General features: G+C 30.7%; 1 protein-coding gene across 1 annotated transcript in view; it reads right to left on the reverse strand.

The window, feature by feature from the left end:
• Window positions 1-1,746: 1,746 nt before the first annotated feature.
• The window catches only part of LOC111632075, a 62,994-nt gene continuing 38,185 nt past the window's right edge, over window positions 1,747-26,555 (reverse strand). The window contains exons 3-6 of the mRNA XM_023376428.1: window positions 24,499-24,582; window positions 22,661-22,832; window positions 14,636-14,668; window positions 1,747-2,185 (exon numbers count right to left, since the gene is read on the reverse strand). Coding sequence (XP_023232196.1) covers window positions 1,878-2,185; window positions 14,636-14,668; window positions 22,661-22,832; window positions 24,499-24,582 — 597 coding nt within the window. The 3' untranslated portion in view covers window positions 1,747-1,877. The remainder of the gene's footprint in view (window positions 2,186-14,635; window positions 14,669-22,660; window positions 22,833-24,498; window positions 24,583-26,555) is intronic.

Consider the following 26,555-nt stretch of genomic DNA (forward strand, 5'->3'; position numbering starts at 1 on the left):
CGAGGATTTACACCATCGTTATTTTCACAAGATGATGGATGATATTAAAAAGCATTGGGTGCTTTTGATGTTATTGTTGATGTTTGTATATATTTCTAAATGCCTGTGGTTTCCATTATTTAGTGTCCTGATCAGTAAAAATTCTAAAGAAAAAGAAACAAAAAAAAAAAAAATAATAATAATAGCAATATAAAATTTTAAAATAATTATAATTATTTCTTAATTTAGTTGTTTTTAAAAATATATTCATCCCAAACTGCAAAATCAAATTAATTACTGGACTATTTTTTAAGAACTGATTATGTATTAATTTGGCATAAGAGATAGGCAATGCAGTAATCTTGTGATAACTTAATGCTAGACAGTATGCTAGACAGATAGACTTGTTACTTCTGTTAGTAAAACTGATATATATCATACAACTTACATAAAGCATAACCAGAAATTGTTGTAATTATTGGCTGCAATTTTCAAATTGTAGACCTATAAATAAATTCCTATTGACACCTTCTGTCTGCAGTGGTGATATTTGAAATATTTAACAAAGGGTTTGCTAACAGAAAAATTTTCCTTAACAATTTTTTTTGCTCAAATGGTGCATTAGCAACATTAGCATAAAAACTGACCTTAAGATACCCATATAAATAAAAAAGGGTTAATGTTACCTTAGGTTCCAAGATGGCCGTGCTTCCGACTGTTCGTGGTTCAGAAGGACTCCTCCCGGAGGGGAGCCACCAGCAGGCCGCTGAGTGCCAAACATCACTAGTTATTGATTCACAGTAGTTCTTGAACAAAATAAAAAAAAAAGAAACATCTACTAAAAATGTAGCTAATCTAACGGAAACGAACCTAACCATAGCGCCGCCATCTTGGAACCTAAGGTAACATTAACCTAAAAAAGATATATATTACACGTGATGATAAAAGTGACATAACTACACGGTAAGTCACAAACACTGACAAACAAAATGGAAGTTTTGGTTAGAAATAAATACAATACTTTTTCTTGTGATGTATCTAATNATATAAATATATTTATGTGTATATGTATGGTATGCAGAATTTCTGCTTTGTCAGATACTTTTAATGAAATAGTTCTATTGGTTGCATTAGACTGGATAAATTTTACGGAATAAAGTTTTAAACATTTATGGAAACATATACTAAAATTATATTTTAAGAACTAGTGCGGTCCTACGTATTCCTTATAGTTCTGTTTCTTCTCTAAACCATTGGAGAATAAGAAATCTTTCGATTAAAGTTAGCAATCCTTACATTAACCATAACACCAGGAATTAATGGATGGTATCTGAAAGGTGTCTATTCTGTGAGCTATATCTTTTGTGTATCGTCTGTTGTTCGTTTTCCCAGATTTTTATGCAGCGCATTTAGTTTGTCTTTTGTATTAAAAAAAAAAAATTATCCTTGCGGATTATTGCCGCACAAGGAAGAAGGTTTGGGAAAAGAGTTAATATTAATGAATATATCTTCCAAAATAATGTTATTTATCACTGTACTTTTTTAATCTTGCATGATTATTTGATGTATGGCATTATAAAACTTGTTAAATTTAATGAAGAAAATAAAACTTTTGACAATTAAATTTTAAAAATTATTTTGTCAAAAAAATTTTTTAACAATAACTGTTATAATCAATTGCTTTTTGTCAGTATGGTCTGTTTATTTTTGTGAGGTTTTAATCAATATCAAGTGTTATGCTTACCATTTTCTAAGTACAGTACCTTATTTAACCAATTGCTAATTTAATAAAAACATTTAAAAGAGCAATCCAATTATTATGATATTTTACTTTCCTTACTCTATTTAACATATTCATTATCCAGCATTACACAAGACACCTTGTTCTAAAATAAAATTTATGTTTCGGAATCCGAAGAACTATAATCTAAGCCCAGCAGATTACGTTTACTTCTGGATGGGCGGGCACCGTCCTCTGAATGAGGAAGAGACTCTGTTCTGTCCGTGGACTGCAAATTTGTGTCTTCGTTGGACGGGATTACCTTGTTTGTAACGTTAGATTCCGTCGTTTTAAATTCTAGAGGCCTGTCTAGTCGATCCATATTGACATTTGTAAAACAGACGTTAGAGTCTTTGACTTCTGCAGAACTCTCTTTTAAAATTGGTGTTTTTATTTGAATAAAGGTGCTTTTGTCATGAACATTACCTAAAATTTAAATAACATACAATAAATGAGTGTTAAAGTTCAGAGAGAAATTAAAACAATTTAAAATTAATTCTTATGCTTTGAAACATTTTCAATTGAACCAATACTATAAATTGTATTTTATAACAATGGTTCAAGAGTAATAAGTAGTAAACAATATTATTATTATAATTACTTCCAGATGATGACTAAACTGCAACTTATTTTGTCACAATTCAAATTTCTGTACCTAATTTTTCAGGTGAACAATTGACAATTTTCTCTCGACACCAATAAATGCCTATTATTTTAACTTCTAATTCAACTTATATTATTAAATTTTACAGAAAATTATACTTAAAGAACTAGAAAAACATTCAAATACTATTCAATTCTGGTGTAACTATAAGATATAAAAATCCAAGATTCATTACTTGATAATTGCAATGATGATAATACAGTTGTATGAAATGATGATAATAAGTTGTATGAAATTTTTCACACTATCAAATGAACAAATAAAAATCTTTAGCCAAAACTAAACTAGAGTCCCAACATTACCTGAATAAAAATGAAAATGCTTTCAGGACAAAAATGGATAGAAAAATATAATATGCATCCTTCATTTTTCTTCTTGTTTACTTGTTGATTCATACTTTCACCAAAATAATAATAATAATATTTAAAAAGTAACAATAAAAATTGTAATTTGCNTACTGTATTTTACTTTAAAAATTTTAAACTTTTTTAAAAAGTACAGTCAGTTGACAGAATGGGGAGAGAGAGAGAAACAGATGATTTTGGTGAAAAATATCTGATTTCATTGTATTTTTCAATTGATTTTACAATTTTTACAGTTAATTGTTTCAACTGTAAAAATTGTAAAATCATACAAATTGTAAAATCATAAAAATTGTATTTTTCAATTGATTTTACAATTTTTACAGTTAATTGTTTCAACTGTAAAAATTGTAAAATCATACAAATTGTAAAACAATAAAAATTGTAATTTGCATGAATAAATAAATAAACATATTTCACTTGCAGTTTTATTTTTTATTTTTTAGCATCAGGATGTTTGTGATATTGATACTTATAGCTTGCATAGTGTTTGTAGCAACTCTTGTCCCAGCAAAATAGGTGCTGACAATAGCATCATTCATTACATACGTCATTCTTACCATAGTGAAAACAATTAAGCAATACAGTGTTTTCTAGGTATAATGGAATCCTAATATTTTTCAATAAGAAGATAAATTTTAATGGTAATTTATAATTGTCATTTTTTTTACCATTCTAATTGGCTAAGGTTCTGGCATCTTATCTACTTATTTTAAATATCAAGATTATAAATTTCTCAAAATTACTTTCTTTATTTAATGTAAAAAATACTAATAAGAACACTAGAATAACAAATAATTATATTAAAGAATAATAGTAATAATGTGCCCCTAAACAGTGGTAAACAATTAACTTACTTGTTAGCACATTTTTGTGCAAATAACCTACACCAGAGGATTATATGTACACCCTACAGAAATTTACAGTAACTAAAATAAAAACCTTAGTATAACTTGTCCCTCTATGTAACCTACACTTTTGGAAATAGCCATTGCAAGAGTTCATGACTGTATTTAAAATCCATATACCAGCAACTTGCCCCATCACATAATCCACAGATTATATACACAAGAAGATACTGTAATTAGAATGGGAAAATCTCTTAGCTACTTTATTAAAATAATTCTTAACAATTTCACAATAATTCATTAAATTAGCTATTTCATAATATTTTAACTTTCCTATTTAATAGATTATTAAAGAAATAAAAGTTATTTTATAATTATAAAAATTATCATCTAGTTTTAAAATAACATAATGCATAATTTATGTTTTTGTTTCAGTATAAAGCAGAAAAACATCATACTTCATTTACATTTGGTTTATTGTTACATATATCTTTTGCTTAATTCTATATTTCAATGATATCATTTCCAGCAAAATCTGGTATTTTATATTTGTACGAGGCGTGTCCGGAAAGTAAGTACCGTTTCGTTTTACCGCCACCGCAGCGGTAGTATCACAGTTCAGCACCTGTGTACACGTGTCTCTGGTTGATTGTCAGTTCAGTGACGTCATTAGAGCCAGATTATGATGTTTTTCCCTGTGTCAAAATGTTTAAGATGATTGCCGATCCCACTGACTGTGAAGTGGGTTCTGTAATACGGTTTTTGAATGCAAAGAATGTTAAGCCAGTTGAAATTCATCATCAACTTATAGAGATTTATGGTGAAGATGTAATGAGTGATGGAATTGTGAGAAAGTGGGTACAACAATTCAATGCTGGATGCACCAATGTTCATGACGAAGCACAGACTGGCCGGCCTTCTGTTATCAATGATGATTTGGTTGCAAAAGTGAATGAGAAAATTCTTGAAAACAGACAGTCCACAATAAGATTGTTTTGTGATGAGTTTCCACAAATTTCAAAAACTGTTTTGCATGAGATTGTCACAAATCAATGTTCAGCAGTGGCTGTCTTCACTGGAGGCATCTTTCTTTGAAGAGGGTATAGACAAGTTGGTTTCCCGATATGACAAATGTCTGAACAATGGTGGTAACTATGTAGAAAAATAGTTTCCAACATGCTCTTTCATGTAAAAATAAATTTTGTTTTGAAAAAAGATTTTTATGTGAGTTTTTCCAAAATGGTACTTACTTTCTTGACACGCCTCGTATATTAAATTCTTTTTTTTTTCTTTTTTTAAAAATTGAAACAGATTTCTCAACACGGTTCACAGTCGTGCTCGTATGACATTACACACTTGCTTTCAAAAAAAAATTAAGCGAAACGATTGCCAAATTATATCGGGGTATATTACCATAGCCCGATATAATTCAGCAATTCTTTGGCTTTAATACATAACTATTGGGTTTAATCAGAGCCGTAACTAGCCATTCCTGTGCCCTGTGCAAGAATTTGCATTTAGACCCCTTAATTTATTTGGTTTGGGAAAATAATAAAACAAATATATTACAATAGATTTTTAATAAGATTTATTTTAATTGAACTTTTCTGGCTTTCATTTCGGCGAATTCATTAATTACATGATCATAATTAATATTTTTAATGATAGTGTATTCTATTGAAATAATAGAAATATTGGACAATCGTTCTTGCCCGATAGTTAATCTTAATAAATTTTTTATTAATTTTAACTTGCTAAAACTTCTCTCGCACGAAGCAATAGAAACGGGAAGAGTTAGAAAGAAGAGCGACATTGATATTTGGGTAAGACTCAATTAAACCAAAATCATGAAGAGCCTGTAGAATATTAAGCGGAGATGCAGTTTTTATATTTTGTATAAGAGTCGTTACTTCAAACTTAAAACTTTCAATTTCACTTATGAATTCGTACTTTTTTTAATCTTTGCTATGTTTAATAGCGAGATCTGCAGCTGATTTTTTTAAAAATCAGCAACACTCATGTATTGTAAAGAAGAGCCATAGAGAAAGCAAAAATCAGCCTTTTTTCAGTAGCATTTTAAAGACCTCGGGGGGCCCTTCGAGGCCCTTCGAGGCCGCATAGTTCGCTTACCGCTTAATCCGCCGTTGAGGTATACAACACATATGCGTACCACTACAAATCAAAAAGTTATGTCAGAATTTCTTCACGCCTTTTACAATCTCGAGACTAAGATTTTATTCGAGAGTTACCACGTTTTCTATTTAGCAATTTAGCAATTAAAAAAATCTTCGGGCAGATTTATTTTTCTTACAAAATGTTACCTTTACAGATTTCTAGCTCTGCACACTGTAGAAAAATCTAGAAATACAGTTTTGTATATCATAATAATATTAGTCGTCGCCAGAGAGGTCTATAAAGTAGAGAAAAAATCTATAAATTTGAAAACTATAAACATAAATTTTAATTTCTCAAAAAATAAATAAACAAAATTTCAAAAGTCGCTACTTTTGGCTGATTTGTCTGCGGTCTCCGCCACATCACTACGTCCCTCTAAAATTCGCCACCGGGAACACTGGTGAGCAGACATCTAGGATCTAAATAAGGCAAAATGTAATCGCCAATAAAAAGGAGGAAAAATTTAAGATTTAAAACTATAATTTCTTTTGAACAGCAGTTTCGGCCCCCTTCCAAGTGGGCCCTGTGCGAATGCACCTGTTGCACCTGCCTAGTTACGGCTCTGTAATGTCTATATGTGTAAAAAAAAATTAATTTGTCTTAATAGTATCATAAAAACATTTTTTGTGAAATTTATTCAATTATAGAATCTTTTTTTTTTTAATACAATAAGTTTAAACATTAAGCAAATATATTGTATTACAAATTATTAAATATAATAGAATTTGTAAATTTAAAAAAAAATAATTATTATTAAAGCATTTATAATTCAAAATATAACTAATAAAATTAAACAAATTGAAAACAGAGATATGAATAAATAATTTGAAATCTGCAATAATTTCATTTTAAAAGTAAATATAAAATTTATTTTTACGTATATGACATTTATCATTATTCCAGAATTTTTTTAATTATATAACAAGTAAGATTTAATTATATTTTAAAATGAAATTACTTAGAGATGGGAGGGATTATTAATTGAGTGCAATCTATATTATTGGATAATTGAAAACTATATACATAATATATAACTAAACTATTGAGCTCTGAATGATATTTGTTTCTAATTTGTTAATGTAGATTTGAATCCCATTCTAGATTAAAAGAATTAATATTTAAATTCGTTTCGGAGATGACTTAGAAAAAATTCTATTATAATTCTAAAGAGAAGACAACTCCACCTATTTCTAAACCAAATTTCCAAATAAATTGATTTTATAACTTATAAATAGCCAAAAGAAATCTGGCAATGTTACTTGCTTTTTTATATAATCTTTCAAATCAAATTCAACATAGATTTAAAACATAATTCTCTAAGTTAAATTACTATAAGTAATCATCAATTACAGAGGAATAACTGGAATTTCCCGTAACTTTTCAGTATTGTTATTTAATTATAATTTCAATCTTTAACCAATCATTCCAATCCATTAACTCAATCAGTAAAGGCACAGTTATTTTAATTAGATAGTAATTATGCAGAAAATAATTGAAGTATTAAAATGGAGTCATTTTGCCATTACAAAAAAAATTAGAAATTATCAATTCTTATTCCTATCATAAAAAGATAATTATTTTTAAAATGTTGGCAAAACATCCTTATACAGTAGAGCATCGATTATCCAAATCAATTGGGGGCTGGGGTTGTTCAGAAAATTGATTTTTCGAATAACCAATTATGTATGAAAAAATATATTAACCTATCCCTTGTTGAAATTCGTTCAAATCCTGGCACATCCTTAAGTACCCTCTCATGGTCGTGCCAGTACTGCTAGCTAAAACATGCACACTAACGAAAATAATATTGTAGTAACCCAAGACATAGCCAAAGATTGCAGCACCACAGCACAAGCAGAAATTTAAATTTGCCGACTAGAAAGCTTTTGGTTAATTGACATTTCGGTTGATCAACATTCGGATAATTGATGCTCTACTATAATTTGATTTGCTCTAATTGTTGGATCAGTCATCTGGTTTGGCATAAAATTCACATTTAAATGTACGCTTAATTCTATTTTGTGTGTATAATTCAGTCATTAATCATATAATTTAAAGACATAAATAAAATTTTTTTATCATGCCAAAATACTTTTTTAAAATTATTTTGAAATGTATGGGAAAAAATCACAAAAGATTTTTACAAAAAAAAGTAAAAATAATAATAATAGCAATATAAAATTTTAAAATAATTATAATTATTTCTTAATTTAGTTGTTTTTAAAAATATATTCATCCCAAACTGCAAAATCAAATTAATTACTGGACTATTTTTTAAGAACTGATTATGTATTAATTTGGCATAAGAGATAGGNAAAAATAATAATAATAGCAATATAAAATTTTAAAATAATTATAATTATTTCTTAATTTAGTTGTTTTTAAAAATATATTCATCCCAAACTGCAAAATCAAATTAATTACTGGACTATTTTTTAAGAACTGATTATGTATTAATTTGGCATAAGAGATAGGCAATGCAGTAATCTTGTGATAACTTAATGCTAGACAGTATGCTAGACAGATAGACTTGTTACTTCTGTTAGTAAAACTGATATATATCATACAACTTACATAAAGCATAACCAGAAATTGTTGTAATTATTGGCTGCAATTTTCAAATTGTAGACCTATAAATAAATTCCTATTGACACCTTCTGTCTGCAGTGGTGATATTTGAAATATTTAACAAAGGGTTTGCTAACAGAAAAATTTTCCTTAACAATTTTTTTTGCTCAAATGGTGCATTAGCAACATTAGCATAAAAACTGACCTTAAGATACCCATATAAATAAAAAAGGGTTAATGTTACCTTAGGTTCCAAGATGGCCGTGCTTCCGACTGTTCGTGGTTCAGAAGGACTCCTCCCGGAGGGGAGCCACCAGCAGGCCGCTGAGTGCCAAACATCACTAGTTATTGATTCACAGTAGTTCTTGAACAAAATAAAAAAAAAAGAAACATCTACTAAAAATGTAGCTAATCTAACGGAAACGAACCTAACCATAGCGCCGCCATCTTGGAACCTAAGGTAACATTAACCTAAAAAAGATATATATTACACGTGATGATAAAAGTGACATAACTACACGGTAAGTCACAAACACCGACAAACAAAATGGAAGTTTTGGTTAGAAATAAATACAATACTTTTTCTTGTGATATATCTAATAATAGAAGATGTCATCGTCTCTCGAAATACAATATCTTTTTTATTTCGCTGTCGATAGCCCAACATGTGTTCCTCAGCCATCTTGTATTTTCTTGCACACGTGGGATTGTGTGATCTCTCTTATGACTGGATCTAGTTTCAGGAACTCTCTTGAGCCGATCACGATTGAACCTCGTTTCAGTCGAGATTGAAACGGTCGAGGGAGGTCGCACCAAGGTGAAAGGGGTATAAGGCTCTAGTTTAGTAGTGTTACAGAGTATAATACGTATATTTTAATATATTTTTTAAAAGAAACAAAACCACTGAGAAACTTTACGTGTATTTAACAAGGTTCGGAAAACTTTTAAAATGTTAACAACGGGTTCAGCCGAACCTGTGCAAACCCGCTGAATATCACCACTGTCTGTCTGTACTTCTTTCATTTATCTAACTCCATTCTAGAGATTAAAGCCAAAATCAGTTTAAAAATTTTCACCAGAACAGAGTTATATAGGTGACAGGTATGACTCTGTTGTTATTGGAAAAAGTAAGTATATGGGGGGCAAGACACTGTTAAAATCAACAGCATATAAATTAAAATATAATAAATTTAAAATATGATTAAAAATTGCAGCCAGGCATTGAGACAATGTCACAATAATTTTTGCTCATTGAAATTGCATTCCATAAAAATGTTTTAATCTTTGATAATATGAACATATTAAATATTAAAATCAGTTATGCAAGTTGTTATAGACATGGCTGCGTAAATTAGTAAGATATCACCAATGGATAGAAAAACTGATTGAAAAGTGTGACTTTTTCTGGCTGATTGGCATTGTAGGAATTGAAACTGTAGCATTGTAAGTTGTTGAATTAATAAATTTAAAATATGAATTATGATTATAAAATATGAAATATGAATGATTATGAATTTTTTTCTTTTGCTAGATTCTTTTCCTTAATTGAGTTGATAGTGGTTTTAATTTTATTTTGAAACTGTGTTACTCTAATTTTTTGAAGTTTGTAAAATACAAATTCCTTTTGTAGACTTGACTTGAGCATCACACTTAAAGGTAGTCAGATTTCTATTAGCATATTTCACAAATCTAGCTATCACTTCTTATTTCCTTCATACCTAATGATCCATATTCATTTAAACTATCAACTTTTAGAGTATTAGTCAGAAAGGCTTTCTCCCATTGTACATACAAGTTAGACAGACTTAGAGAACTTGAATACATTGAGAATATTGCCACCAACATGGGTATCCCAGACAAATAGTTCAGCCAGCAGTTGATATGGAAATTCTCTTGCCCTATTCAAAAACAATTGCATCATACATTCCATGGGCATTGTAATACCCCTTTCAGGGTGGTTTCTCATGGAAGCACACTAAAAACCCATGTATAATGAAATTGCAAGAAGTGGCTTTCACTGGAACCTGTGGTATTGTTCATATTGAAATGAGAAATACACGAGGTATAATTTTCAAAAACACAAAATAAACTTTACAAGCGTGGGTCGCATCCTTAAGCTAATCTTAACCTACTTATGACTAAAGAAATATGATATATGTACAGATAGAGGAAGGAAGAACAACAGATCTAGGACAGGGGTACCCAATTGTCTTGAATGTTCCCTTTCCATATTGATCAGATCCAACTTTCTTTGTCTCAGTTAATGTTCTCTCTCTCTCTGAACTTTTCTGTGATTTTGGGATATTCTCCCTAAAAACGCCTCGAAGACACCTATGAAAATTGTCTGTGTGTTCCTAACTCAAACACCACTTACTCATGCTCTTGTCATCTGACAAAAATGACCAAGACTCCCTTCTCAACACATCTGGTCTTGTTGGTGTCTATCCAAAAAGTGCTTAGCTCACCCCGCTTTCCCTTCAGGGCCTTTCCTCCTCCTATTGTTCTTACTGCCCCATCCTACTGAGGAAGGGTTCCATCCAAATTTCTTGGAAAATGAAACAAAAGAAAAGCAAGAATAAAGGAAAGTGAAAGAATGAAAAATGATAAAATTCTATATACTATACAAATGATACGGCAAACATCCACAAACCCTTCTTTACAAAATTACCCCATGATGATGATAACAAACTTGGCACACTAACTGCATTGAGAGAGATAAAATCCCTCTTAGGGATGACAGATTTCAACAGGATCTGGAATTAGTTAAAATTAGCCTAGATGACATGGAGCTTATACATATCACCTATAACACTATGCAAATATGGAATCTGGAAGTCCCTGAAATTTTTAAATCAGCAAAGAGGGGGTAACTGCATTAATTATAAAGATGTCAAATCTGTCTCTTTAGTTTGGAAGTTATTTTATGATACCCCTTACTTTTCTTCCAAACAATGTAGTTCTTCCCTTCTTTTAAAATTCTTGAATATTAGTATATCCTCCCTCCTTTTTGTTATATATATCTTTCAGTTTATTTATTATATCTTCTATGATTATTTAGGTATTTTTATTCTTTTATGTCTTTACTTATTCTTTTTCTTTAGTATTATATATTAATAAATATTATTTAAATATTTAATTTAATCACATTCATTTTTGAAATGTTCCATTGTCAAATATACATTGAAAGAGACATTCTCCTCTTTAAATATACATGTTCTATTGGAGAATGTTCAATTTTTGAAGGTAAGTTTTAACAAAAATTCTCTGTTGTGTGCATTTAGCCTGAGGAATGTCTATCAAAGAGACCAAAAACATTTTGATTTGCTGGAAAAGAAAAGTGTTTGTGTGTGATTTGGATTGCTAAGCTGATTAGGGAAAAGAATTTAGCCAAAGAAAAACCCATAATCATCTACTTCTATCAAATTATAATGCAATAATTTAATTCTTGCACCACTGACAAACCAAAGACATATTTGGTCAGCTTTACAATCAGCTTTTCTACTTATTAGCAACATCACACTAATCTACATAACCTTATCTATAATTTTCAAAACAATTTACTTAATATGTTCATACTATTAAAACATTTTTATGGAATGCAATCTCAGTAACTACAATATAGTGATGCAAACAAACCAGAAACTGAGATGCATCAAGATAGCCATTGAGATTAAACAAATTAACACACTTAACTTATTTACCTTTTTCTTTCTGAGTTATCTAACATGAATGAGTAAATATAACTATATATTATTTAATTTGTGAATTTTTAATAATTCTTTAAATATTACATTTCAATAGCTAAATTTATCAATGTTGCTAACAACTGTAATAATTAAGATAGTTTATTAAGACAATTTTAGTAGATAATGAAACAAGCAAAAATATTGTGTGCATACACAATATTACCACTTAATACTTTGTCCTTATCCTTTTGATAATGAAACGTTCTTAATATATAAATTGCAAATTGCTTTGGATGCAATTTAGGACCAAGATTTAAACAAATTTTACTTAAATTTAATATGATTAAACAGTAATAACCATACAAACATTTTTTGGGTCAATTTAATCCCTCCTTTTATATCCAACCAGAGACAGATGGTATACAACACAAAGACAAAACATAAATCTTCTTTAAAATGACCGAGGAGGTAATATTAAAAAACATGTACAGGAACACACTCGACACCGACCTTTTTCTATAGGATCCAATGTCACTAAAAAGTAAACTTGTCACTAAAAAGTGTTTCACAATACAAAAAATTTTTCTTTGGTCATTACTGTTTAATAATGTTAATAATCCTGAGACAAATATATTTGAATTTAATAATTTAATTACAGTTAAGATAACAGATTATTTATAGTTATAGGTTCAGTAAAAAAATAAGTAAAAACTACAATTAAAACAACACTAACTTTACTGTGTATTTTCTAAATATTTAGTTTCTTTTGTAATTTTGAAAACTTTTATCTCAAATGTTATCTTAAATTGTACAGGTAAAATATCATATGCTACTAAATTAAATAAGCCTTAATCATGAATATTAATCAGATAAATTTGGAAATGACCCAACATTAAAATGAGGAAGAAAACTGTTATTAAAACAATAATAGTGTTCTTCATGTATTCTAATAAGTGATTTTAAATTTAATAAAACATAACAGAGACTAAAAATGTAAATTCGTCAGCCCTTCTTTACAAAAGATGATTTTAGTAGAATCAAAGAATCACTGGCACTCTTCCAATAAAAATAAAGAAATTATTATTATTATAATAACGTCCACTAATAGTAACTATTTTAGATATTAATTTTTACATTACATTTTAGGTTGTCTTTTCTAGATAAAATTTGATGATTTTGCAAAAAGTTAAATCTTGTGTGTGTTAAATTTATTTTACGAATTAAAAATATACAAACATTACAAATTAGTTTTAAAATAAATAATATTTGTAAAATATCTATTGACAGTCAGTCAATGCATAGTCAGTCAAGAGGTTATATATACAGATGTCCAATAAGTCTGGAATCATAGGAATTACATTGATATTTGTTTATTCTTTTACAGGTAAAGCACGATGCTAGGAAAGGAGAAACAAATTCAAGTAATTTTGAAGTTAGGGACCCACAGTTGGCATGAAATTGTTTGTTTAATAGGCTGCATCCAGAATTCTCAACACTCACACACAGAAGTCTGAATGTAGCCTATTACAGTAATTACTTGAACAACTTATTGCTGATGGTGGATCCCCACCACCAAAATATTATGAATTCATTCCTCCTTACTTGTAAAAGTATAAAAAAATGAACATATATCCTATGGTTCCAGACTTAGGACACATTCTATATAGAAAGACTAGTTATATTGAACTAAAGTAAATTTAAAATCCTAATAAAAATAGCACTTGTAATAAGGTATTTCTTATAAGCAAGTATAATTGTTACATTACATAAAATCATGATTAAGTGTTGTTTTATTGTAATGGGAATCAAATTTGTTGGAGGTGGCTGTACTTTATTCTACATTTAAGGCAATGCACAAAGTGCAAAAGAATGTTTTTCTATTAGTTATTTATGACTGCAGAATCAAGATCCATTTTATATAATTTTCATAGTTCCAAAAATATTGGTTTGTTTTTTTTAAATGGATATTACTTTAACAAATTTTTATATTTTTGTTTTATTTTATAATTATTTTACTTTATTATATTATTGTTTTATAATAATAATAATTTATTTTTGGTTTAATTTCTTAGATTAATTGCATGTAATATTGAATGTTTTTATAAGCAAGCCATATAAAAATAACTACAGCATACAAATGAATGTTTTTCTAATTTAACTTATGGCAGAAATCTTTTAATCCAGCAAACTTACAGCAACAGCACAACCATTTCTTTAATAACTACTCTCAGGTTCTAGATTGATTATATTTAAAATATTGTAAAATCTTATTCATTCCGCACATTTTGCTTTTCATTTTTGAATGTTTTTTAAACTTTTAATTTAATACTACTCATTTTAAATAAAATAATTAAAAAACAAGATTATGTAAAAAGCAAATTAATGCAATCAATGCTAACCTGCAAATCTTTTATATTTGAAAGCAATTGATTCTATTACAAGATTTGTTGTATATAATTATCTAAATATTTTTTAATGTTTGTAATTAAACACACTTTCATCTATTTAAATATGTGACAATGGAGACAAATTACTTCTAATATAAAAGGAATTTTAGATAAAATTAAGCCTACCTTTTGAAGTTTCTTGATTTAAGTCTTGATATTCTGAAAAAAATATCACATGATTTATAATTATTCTCAAATTACTTATATCTACAATTATAAGTCAAAAGACCTAAACAAATAGATTAGATTAGAAAAGTCAATTAATCAAGTTTTATTTTTTAATTGTGAGCTATTCCAACTTCAAAGTAAGAAATTGAGTAACTTCAGCAATAATAATAAATATATAAAATAATTTGAATAATTAATCCCTAATCAATTCTAGTATAAAAGCCAAAAGAAAATTTACTCAATATTATTGCTATTTTTTCAGGAGCAAATATAATAAGACTCCCTTCTTAACAAGTATAGTATCAAATCATAATTTATTTTATTATAAATATTATCTTTTAACATAAAAGAATATATTAATTCATTTTTAATAATAATTGTAGGATTCCAATTTTAACTGTAAAGCAGTCTCATTATATGTACTTAAATCTTATATATTAGGATGCTTTAATTACAGTCACTCTGTTCACCACTGTCTAGAGAAATATTTAACAGTCCAAATCTGGTATGGTAACATTTTGGGACTTGGAAGACATTTTCATAAAACTTGGTACTAAAACTCACCACTGTGACACTTTTGGCACTGCAAGCAACAAATGTTTTTAACTTATTTGTATAAGATACTCATGCTATATAGACATGTTAGCAATGCATGGAATACTGCTCAATGTGGTCCCCATTCTGAAGATGTAAAACCTAATACCCCATTTGCACTGAGCATTTTGATCTAGATTGTGACCGTGGTTGGTGACTATGCTGTGGTGCGACCTCTCTCAACCATTTCAATCACGATCGACTCAAGAGAAACTAGATCCAGTCATAAGAGAGATCCCACAATCCCACGCGTGCGAGAAAATACAAGATGGCTGTAGAACACGTGTCAGACTATCAACAGAGAAATATAAAAGACAACTGGAGAGATGATACCATCTGTCTATTATTAGATATATGGCAAGAAAAAGTATTTATTTCTAACCAAAACTTCCATTTTGTTTGTTGGTGTTCGTGACTTACTGTGTAGTTATGTCAGTTTTACCATCGTGTGTAATAGCCGGGCTCTTCTCAAGTGGACTGCTAGACATTTGTCTGGCAATAGTTACAATCCAGATTGTAGGTAAATCGAGATCAAAGTGAGTCATGGATTGTGTGCGAATGTAGTATAACAGCAGTGAATAGTGTGCTCGAGCAGATTTGGAAACAAAAGGAACTGAAACCCTAGCCATGATACATGAATGGGGTCAAAAGCATAAACTCCACTTTAACCCTGATAAAACCAGGGCAATGATGATGAATAAACCAGGCAACCCCAACCTTTACCGTCGCGTGCCCACCATTAAAATGGACAACAAGAGTAATAAGGTTGTGAAATCCATAAGGTACCTGGGTGTGCTACTGGACCACCGCTTGAGCTGGGACGAACACATCAAAGACATCTCTAAACGTACTGGTCAAATCTTCAATGCTTTTGCAAAGATTGCAAAGAGCAAATGGGGGTTAAAATCCGTTGCTCTCAGCCTTATCTACAACCAGATATATGTACCCATTGTCACTTATGCTTGTGGTAGCTGGGAGTGGGCTGCACATAAAGTCCACCTCAAAAGAAAACTTGTTTCTTCCCAGCGCAGGACCCTTCTACTTATCTCAAAGGCCTACAGGATGACACCGAACATCAGCCTACAAGTCGTTACTCACAAGCTGCCTATTGTGGATATCAACCTCTACTACAACTTCTGGAGCCTTAAATGGGGTCATGATATCAGCACATTCAGCTGCAACATCTCTGCTAATCAGCTTGAAAGAAACAATCCTGTTGACACCATTCCTCCATATGTCCACAACTATCTAAACACCAATCCTCTGCAGTACAGCGATGTCCAAATATTTACAGATGGCTCAAAACTTGATGACAAGGTTGGCTGTGCCTTTGTGGCTTACCAGGACGACCATGAAATTCACAGTGAACAGTACAGGTTATCAGACCACTGTATTGCATTTCAGGCAGAGCTAACTGCTATTGGCAAGGCCACCAACTGGGTTTCGGCGCACTACAAACACGCAACTATAGTCATACTCTTGGACTGTCTTTCTGCTCTTTCCATCATTAACAGCAAGAAACAACATCCCATTGCAACTAACATCAGAAAGCACCTCAGCAACTCAACAAACCACCTCTACATTAATTGGACTCGTGGTCATCAGGGTACTGCTGGAAATGAGCGGGATGACCAACTGGCAAAGGCAGCAGCCGACAATGACTCCTTGGAAATAGCCTATGACAGGATTAGTCACTCTGCTATTAAAAACTTGCTTTTTGAAGATCTTCTTTACTCTTGGCAGTGCAACTGGAGTGACAACCACAATATCACTACTTTTAGTTACATTCCATACATTAAGGATTACTTCAAATTCAACTGGATACAGCTCAATACCCACTTATGTCAGTTCCTAACAAATCACGGAAAGTTCTCCAGTTACCTTCACAGATTTTGCCATCAAGGACACCCCATTGTGCGCCATTTGTGATGAAGTTGATGACGCTGACCATCACATTTTCACCTGTGTGTGCCTGGAAACTGAACGTTCGAACATCAAGTTAATAGCCTCCAAAAATAACATCCCCTGGCCATGCCACCACAAGGACTTTCTTCAGAACAAAGAACTGTATACAGCCTTCGATGCACTAGTGAAAAAACACGGTGTTATCTCAACTATCACCTCCAACCAGTAACCCTTCTCTGTACTTACTACCTGTAATATTTTGTATCACTTGCAGCCATTAGCTGCCCATGTCCTGTATATATGTACATATTTTTGTTTATATTATTTTTCCACGGTCATTTCATAATATTCATATATTGTACTACAGTAGAGCATTGATTATCTGACTCAATTGGGGACTGGGGTTGGTCGGATAATTGAAAAGTCAAATAACCGAAAAGTATGAAAAAATCCATTATTAGTGTAGTATATTATTATATCCCATGTAATTAATATATTAGTATAAGGACCTTGAATAAGTTCTCGCTGTTTTTTTGTGAAAATTAACACTTTATTTAAAAAAAGTCGTAATAAACACGTCACTGAAAGTATTGTCCATCACTAGCCACTACTTTCTCCCATTGTTCTGGCAGAATTTGAATTCCACGTCGGAAAAACTACACGTCTTTTGAGGCTATCCAAGAATCAACCCATTTTTTGGCATCTTCATAAGAACGAAAGTGCTGCTCAGCCAGGCCACGTGACATCAATCAGAACAAGTGATAATCGGAAGGGGCGATGTCTGGTAAATATGGCGGGTGGGGTAGGACTTCCCATTTAAGCGTTTCCAAGTACGTTTTCACCGGTTGTGCAACATGTGGCCAAGCATTGTCATGTTGCAAAATCACTTTGTCGTGTCTCTGCTCATATAGCGGCCGTTTTTCCTTCAATGCTTGGCTCAAACACATCAATTGTAGTCGATAGCGATCTCCCGTGATGGTTTCGTTTGGTTTGAGCAGCTCGTAATAAACTATACCTAGCTGATCCCACCAAATGCAGAGCAGAAGCTTCGAACCATGGATATTCGGCCTTGCTGACGATGTTGATGCATGACCGGGCTTACCCCACGATTTTCTACGCTTAGGGTTATCGTAGTGTATCCATTTTTCGTCACCTGTCACGATACGATGCAGAAAACCTTTCCTTTTCTGCCGTTGAAGCAGCTGTTCACATGTGAAAAGACGCCGTTCGACATCTCTCGGCTTCAACTCGTACGGCACCCAATGTCCTTGCTTTTGAATCATTCCTAATCCTTTTAAACGTTTCGAAACTGTTGTGTGATCAACTCCTAATGATTCTGCAAGTTCAGCTAGCGTCTGACATGAGTCTTCATGAAGTAATGCCTCTAATTCCTTGTCTTCAAACTTTTTTGGTGCACCAGATCGTTCTTTATCTTCAACATCAAAATCATTATTTTTGAAGCGTCTAAACCAATCTCTGCATGTTGTTTCCGACAGAGCATGGTCGCCGTAAGTCTCAACAAGAATTCTGTGTGCTTCAGCTGCAGATTTTTTTTGAATAAAATAGTGCAATAAAATTCCCCGCAAATACTGTTTTTTTGGCACGAAACTAGACATGTTTAACACAATGAAAAAATAAGTTGTTTACACTTCGGTGAAATGACGTATACTGAATTTCAAGGTCGCTTATTGTACTTCCTTACAGATGCGTCACCATCTAAAAATAAACACACATGGTTCTGGTAACACTATCTGTTGGAAAACAGCGAGAACTTATTCAAGGTCCTTATATATCGCTATTAACCTACTTTGCGTTGAATTTTCCTCCATGTTAAGCCTATCAAATTTTTTTTAAAAATAATAATCGTCACTATTGTATCGTTAAAAATTAGAAAATTAAGCCTCGTTTAAATACTGGCTCCCTTTCATGGTCGATCCATGTTGCCAGCTAAAACATGTAAAAATAATATTAAAGTACCCAAGACATAGCCAAATATTGTAGCGCCACATCACTAGCAGACATTTGAATTTGCCAACTAGAACGCAGTCGGTTAACCGAGTAGAGGTCGGATAATCGATGCTCTACTGTATTCACTATTTTTATTATGTAACCATTGTGTAAACATGCTAACTAACTTTGATTATTTACCTTTTCTATAGTTATTTGTAATTTAGTTTTTATTATACTCTCACTTCTTTTTTTTTATTGTATTTATCACTAGTTTTAATGATTATCGTTTTGTATTATTTTATTACATCTCATTGAACTGCTGTAATGCATTGCATAAATTCCCATACTTTGTAATTCACCTGTTATCTTGTTATGTAGCCTGGCTATGCCTCGCCGTACCGGGCATGTACTTCTATGGTGCCTTAATAAAAAATTGATTGATTGATTGATTGATTGTGCTCAGTGGCTAATTATAATTAATCCCATGATGCTTCTTGCATGTGGTGTGATACTGTGTTAAAGGCTGCCAAATTTCCAATATACTTTCAATAAAGCACATTTTTTAAGTGTCCCTAATCCAAAAATCACATGTCTTAATATCTGGAGAATGAGTTAACCAGATGGTAAGAAATGCACAATGAAAATGTTGTTAGTAAAATGTCACAGAAACTTTTGTACACAGCATCTGATTTGCAGAGCTGTTCCATTTTGCATAAAAGTGGTTGACACAAGGCACTGTTGCTACTACAGTTGGGTTGTGTCCAGTATTGAGCATCTCTTAGTATCTCTGGGCTATTATAGAGCATATGACAGGCCCGTCAGGACTAGCTTCTTTGAAGAAAGAATGTCCACGGACAAATATGGCTGTAAATGCACACTAGACTGTGCTTCACTTGTCTAACCCTATAATCTACTGGAAAATATAACAGTTTTCTGTGACCAAATGTTACAATTATGAGTGTTTACTGTTCCAATGAAGTGAAAATGTGTAAGGAACCAAGTCCGAGCATTATTTTTATTTACTTTTATTTTGCTTTTTATTATATTTTTGTTTGGGGCTTATGTTTTGTTAGGACGAAGGTTTCCTCACCATTCACCTTAGAAACTTAAAAATAGAAGAGAAACCGACTCACCAACGAGAGAAAAGCGCCGTAGAAAAAACTCGCGCTCCCGAGCGGAAAAAAGTAAGTCCACACCGAGAAAAGGGGGGAGACCCCACAAGCACATCTTAGGGACTCGCTAAACCTTAAAAAATAAAAACATCCCGAAAATTGTCAAAAAGAATAATGTAAAAGGTTAGCAAGTATTGTCGGAAAATAGGCTGCCAGACAAATAGAAAAAGTTTATTGTTAGAAAATAAGTATGTAAATGAGGGGAGTGATCGCATTCAGAATTGTGATGTCACCTCACAGTATAAAGTCCGAACGTCAAGTGAAGATGACCGAGGTGAGCTTCTGTTAGCAACGAGCTTGGTGAGCTTCGTAGCAGCAAACGAGAGAGAGGTGTCCGATAGAATAAAATAGTTCCAAGGCGATTTTGAAGTTATTTGATTTGTGGATCGAAGATTAGAGAAAGTCTTGAGAGTTGAGGAAAAGGGTTCCTAGTATATTGAGGTGACGATTAGGATCTTTAATTCATAAGAATTATTGTACATAAATTAAGTCCTCAATTTTGTCGAATTTCAAAGGGGAATAGAATTAAGTTAGAAAATAGATTGATTTGAGTTTTGTCGGTTTGATTCTTATTGACTTTCATTGAATAAATTGTTATTTGATTTTACTAAATATTGTATATAGTTAGTATTAGAATTATTTATTAAATATTTGATTTGTTATTGACAAACTTTGTCATTATTTTAATTCGGTGCACGCTTAAAGTCCAGGCCTGGCACACTAACGCAAATCCACGTAATGTACCCGTTAGGGAACGGCTATTTCCGGCACACAGTCGTGTCGATAATCGTTGGAAAAGTCGGAAAAATAATATAGTACTTTACAAATGTACCTCACTGTTACTCAGGATTTCCCATGGTAACAATATATCCATTTCCATTTTGGCAAGGAAAGTCAATGCAAAGGTTGGTTGGGTGTCCCCTTTGGCAATAAACAATTGCCAACAGAGATAGCCAGCTGACTTTTATATATTCTTATACACATAACAATGCATCACTATATTTCTCAGTACCTGCCATCCTGTGCAATAGGATACACTCAACTTCCCTTATACTACTCATTGACTGTTTTTAAACAGTTGTGGTAGTATCCGCAATGACTTATGAAGTGATATTGACTTTGTGTCCTTGACAGGTTCAACTCGTACATCCAGTTTCCTCAAATCGAGTAATCATTTTTCTGAGAGAATGTGGAGTTAATTGTTCTCAGCATAAATTGTTATAATATCAAAATTCCCAAAGTGTAGCCACAAAAAATTATTATTAATACCATAAGTTATAATTTTTTTATTACTTTTGTAGAATGCAAATCTCAATATTCATTATTCTGTTTATTGATTATGATGGAAAGTGTTGAAATTACAACAATACTATAACAAATCAACTTCCAAAATATTAGAACAGAAATAAAAAAGCAAATACTATAAATAATTAAACAGCTTAACAAATTTTATTTATAATTATATCTCACAACACAGAAATGTATCATCTCTCTTTATCAAGTCCAAATAGACATGTTTAACACAATGAAAAAATAAGTTGTTTACACTTCGGTGAAATGACGTATACTGAATTTCAAGGTCGCTTATTGTACTTCCTTACAGATGCGTCACCATCTAAAAATAAACACACATGGTTCTGGTAACACTATCTGTTGGAAAACAGCGAGAACTTATTCAAGGTCCTTATATATCGCTATTAACCTACTTTGCGTTGAATTTTCCTCCATGTTAAGCCTATCAAATTTTTTTTAAAAATAATAATCGTCACTATTGTATCGTTAAAAATTAGAAAATTAAGCCTCGTTTAAATACTGGCTCCCTTTCATGGTCGATCCATGTTGCCAGCTAAAACATGTAAAAATAATATTAAAGTACCCAAGACATAGCCAAATATTGTAGCGCCACATCACTAGCAGACATTTGAATTTGCCAACTAGAACGCAGTCGGTTAACCGAGTAGAGGTCGGATAATCGATGCTCTACTGTATTCACTATTTTTATTATGTAACCATTGTGTAAACATGCTAACTAACTTTGATTATTNATATCATTAATGATTTTATTTTTTGTTATATTTACATTATCTGTAAATATTAATCACATTTTATCTATGTTTAGCTAGTCAATAGAAGTCATTTTTATCATATATTTTATCTTCATTTAGCAAAAATGTTTGCATTAAACAAACAGATCAATATTTGCAAAGTGAAATAAGTATGAAAATCTATTAATAATAACTAAAAATAGTGATGTAAATAGAATGCAATGATTTTAAAAATCCAATAAAAGACACTATTGACTTATCCTTAAATAATAAAATAAATAAACGTTGATAACATTTACAGATTTAAAAATAGTTACCATCCTCTTTTGTATCCATTTTATTGCTTTTATATGGTCTGTTTGTCCAAGGAATGCAATTCATTTCAGGATTTAATCGCTTCGATTTGCGCACAAATGACTTGAATTCACGTTCTAATTGAAGAATGTTACTTTGAATCTCAGAAATTTTCTGCTCGGAATAACACGTAACCTAAGCAAATAAAATATTTTATTTTTGTTATTTTAAATATCAAAAAAGACATTTGTTTTACAAATTTGATATTTATACATTTTGAAACATTTCTAAAAACTTAAAACATGATTGAGTCATTTTTTGTGCTATACTTTAGATGTAAATTAAAAATTTTAAACAAAATTTAAACAGACATAAATTTCAAATTTTAATTTTAACTACAGTACAGCATCAATTATCTGAAACAATTTGGAACTGGGTTTGTTCAGATAACTGATTTTTCGAATAACTGATCATTCACAAAAAAATATATTAAATACAAAACTGTACTGTATATAATTTGTATCACACATCTTACAAATACATACCTTACATAATGTAATACATTAAACTAGGTCTACAGTTCAGTTTGGCAGGGAGGGGAAGAGTGCTGCAATGCCACAGCCCTAGCAAAAATTTGAATTTGCCAACTGGAGCGCTTTTGGTTAACTGATGTTTCGATTGATCGGTATTTGGATAATTGATGCTCTACTGTATTACAATTTCACATTTCAAAATCTCAGAAGTCTCAAAAGATGACTACTATATTCATAATTGAACTCTTTCATACACTTTAAACAGATAAATCTTAGTTTATTCACTTTGTTGTTTACAACTTTAAAAATTTTAATTTTAAATTCTGAAAGACATTCATGAAAGACAATAACATTTTTTATTACAAAAAATTTCATGAATATTTCGTTTTAAGTAATCATCATCATCAAATAAGTTTCTCATTATCTTTGTAAATTTTTTTATATTAAACATATTTCATTATATTAAATTTTTTATATAAAGAATTTTAAATAATGTTTCATGAATACAGTTTAACCAATGATATAGTCAGACAGTTAATCTGGCTCAAACTTGACTAATTAATCACACAGCTATATTATAGTTTATGTATATGTTATATTTGCAAGTTCTAGCCTGATAGCCCAGGCTTGGTTTTCTATGTATAGTATTCAGCTTAAATATATATATACAAACAACTTTTACCGGTATTAATAACAACAAAAATATAGACGTTCTTTAATACTCAAAGTATATTCTATATTTTATACAAGTTGAAACATTAAAAATTTGATATGATTTTAACAAAACTTTCTCAATGGATTGATTGATTTGTGAATATGATGCATCAGTCTTTTAAAGCTATATGTAGGTCACAATTTCATCCTTTGTAAGTAAATCTGAGCTGCAATAGTATCAGCTATCAAGGGTGAGAATAAAGTTCCAATTCATTCATAATACCCATGATAAACTACAAGTTGGCTTCAAATTTGGATTGCCGTAACAGTAATTTATTATCAAGAAAAGAGTTGGCACAGTCATCTATCTGACAATTTTCTCAATAACAAATTTAAAATAGTTTTATTTCAATATGGCACTAATCATGTTCAAGTATTTGTAATCATATTTTAGTCAAAATACCAACTTCTTTGTATAGATTATATCTTACAAAGAATATAACAAATCAATAATTAAAATTATTTCATTGCACTTTTAAATTAATTACCAGTATTTAATTTGAAATTATCATCATTATAATTTTTAATAAATTGGCTAATTAAATTCCTATTTAAAGTTTTTTAAACACTATTTTAATTTTGTTTGAAAAATTTTTATAATAAAATTAACTTACTTCAGATTGCTTCAGGCTAAAATCTAAATCTCGCTTTATGCTTGGCAGCCATTCTTTAATCTCTTCAACAGAGTTTAAATTGTCCTATATTAAAAAAGTTTAACCAATATTAATTTTAATATATATCTTTATAAAAATAATACATTTCAATTATATCAACTGAAATAATTTTAAAATTTTATTAGATCTCATCTTTAAAATGAGACATTTCTAGGAATTTTTTATTTTATTTTTTAGAAAAACCGTGAAGCAGCACTTCCACTTCTTCCAATGATGGCATGCCACTGATATATATATAAATTCAAAATTATTTAATAATTTAAATTTCTCACTTTATATCTTAAAATTNCTCGGCAGCTAGTCCAGAAGTAGTTCATCGGCTATATAAATTCAAAATTATTTAATAATTTAAATTTCTCACTTTATATCTTAAAATTATATGTTAACAAAAATCATGTAAATCTGTAGCTAACATAGTCTGTTTGCATTATTTATTTGGCAGAAAAAATTTAGAATGATGATACATTTCTTTCCTAAATGTGAACAAATGTCTTAAATAAAAAAAAGAAAACTCAAACTGCTTGTTAAGAAGCAAAAATAAGGCTATATTAAGAATGTTTTCTATGTTTAGCCAGCTTCATCTAACTATACCTAACTAAAGTGAAGAGCAGTAAGGCTATTCTTCATTGAAATAGCTGACTGAACAGTAGGCAGAAAACATTCTTGATAAATTCTTATTTTTGGGTTTCTTAACAAAGTAATTTGATTTTTTTTTATTTAGATTTGATGCCAAGTTTTTTTCATTTTTAAACAATTGTATTATGGCTGCTATTTGAGAAATTTAACTGACTTAAGCCTTGACCACATAGATTGTTATGGACTCTATGAATGCTCCATGACTCAAAAAATTGCTACCATATTATATAGTGTGAGAGGCCATGCTGCACCGTGGATACTGTATATATCAGTGATGCTGTGTTTCGATTCATAGCCAGTGATCCATTAAAACAGATTTTTGGTAGACATTGCCAAATATGTATGTGCACAAAACATGCATTCTCATATGTTTGTACACCGGTTCCATTACCACATGGAGTTTGACTTCCATAAATATGCCAGAAGTTTTTATAAAAGAAATTTAGAAATATCAGTGTCTATTAGTTGAAATAATATAGGTTAAAACATGTTATTTCAATTAATACTAAAAAAAATGAATAAAAAAAGAAGATTATGTAGGAATATGAGTCTAAATAAACATCTGGTGGCAAGAAGAGAGGATTAAATCTAAAATTAGAAACTTAACTTTGAAAATCAAATGTTCTTTAGTTAATGATGAGAGATATTATAATTATTAATCAATTTTCAAAGATTTTCAATAATATTACTTTATGGGGAATTACATAATCTATATATATAAAAATTAATGTATATGTGTGTGTCCTTCATGCATTACCACATCGTTTATCCGATTGCCGTGAAACTTTGAGAAGTTGTTTAATATACTCCTGTGAAGGTTTCTGGCATAGTATGATTGCCATGAAGCTTTGGGAAGTTTTTTAATACACTCCCTCGAAGGTTTCTGGCATTTATCCTATGATAGATGGCGCGCGTTTACACGAGCATTCGAGCAGTGTATGTTCGATTGATTTCAAATTGTGAAGACCATTTCCCCCTTCAAAAAATATCTCTATATATGCATTTGTGAACTGTTATTTACGATATTTGTAATAATTTGTGTTTAATCACTTTATTTCAACTTTTTTTTTGCTAATTATGTATTCACTCGAACTTCGTTAAAACCTTAACTGTACCCCGAACAACAACTGAAGTTGTAGGAAGAAGTTGTAGGAAGGATCGGTAAAATACGCGAATACAACTGAAGTTGTATTCGCGTATTTTACCGATCTAGGTATCCTCCCTTTTCCAAATTTTAATATCGACTCAAAATAATTTAAAAAGACAAATTACAATAAAACGGTTTATTATCCAACTATCAGAAATTTCACAACATGCCAAGGAAGAGAGGAAGGAGCAATTAAATAATTAAAATTATAAAG

Source organism: Centruroides sculpturatus, unplaced genomic scaffold (genome assembly GCF_000671375.1).
Source record: "Centruroides sculpturatus isolate CEXI.00-Female unplaced genomic scaffold, Cexi_2.0 scaffold724, whole genome shotgun sequence".
NCBI classification, from domain to species: Eukaryota; Metazoa; Arthropoda; class Arachnida; order Scorpiones; family Buthidae; genus Centruroides; species Centruroides sculpturatus.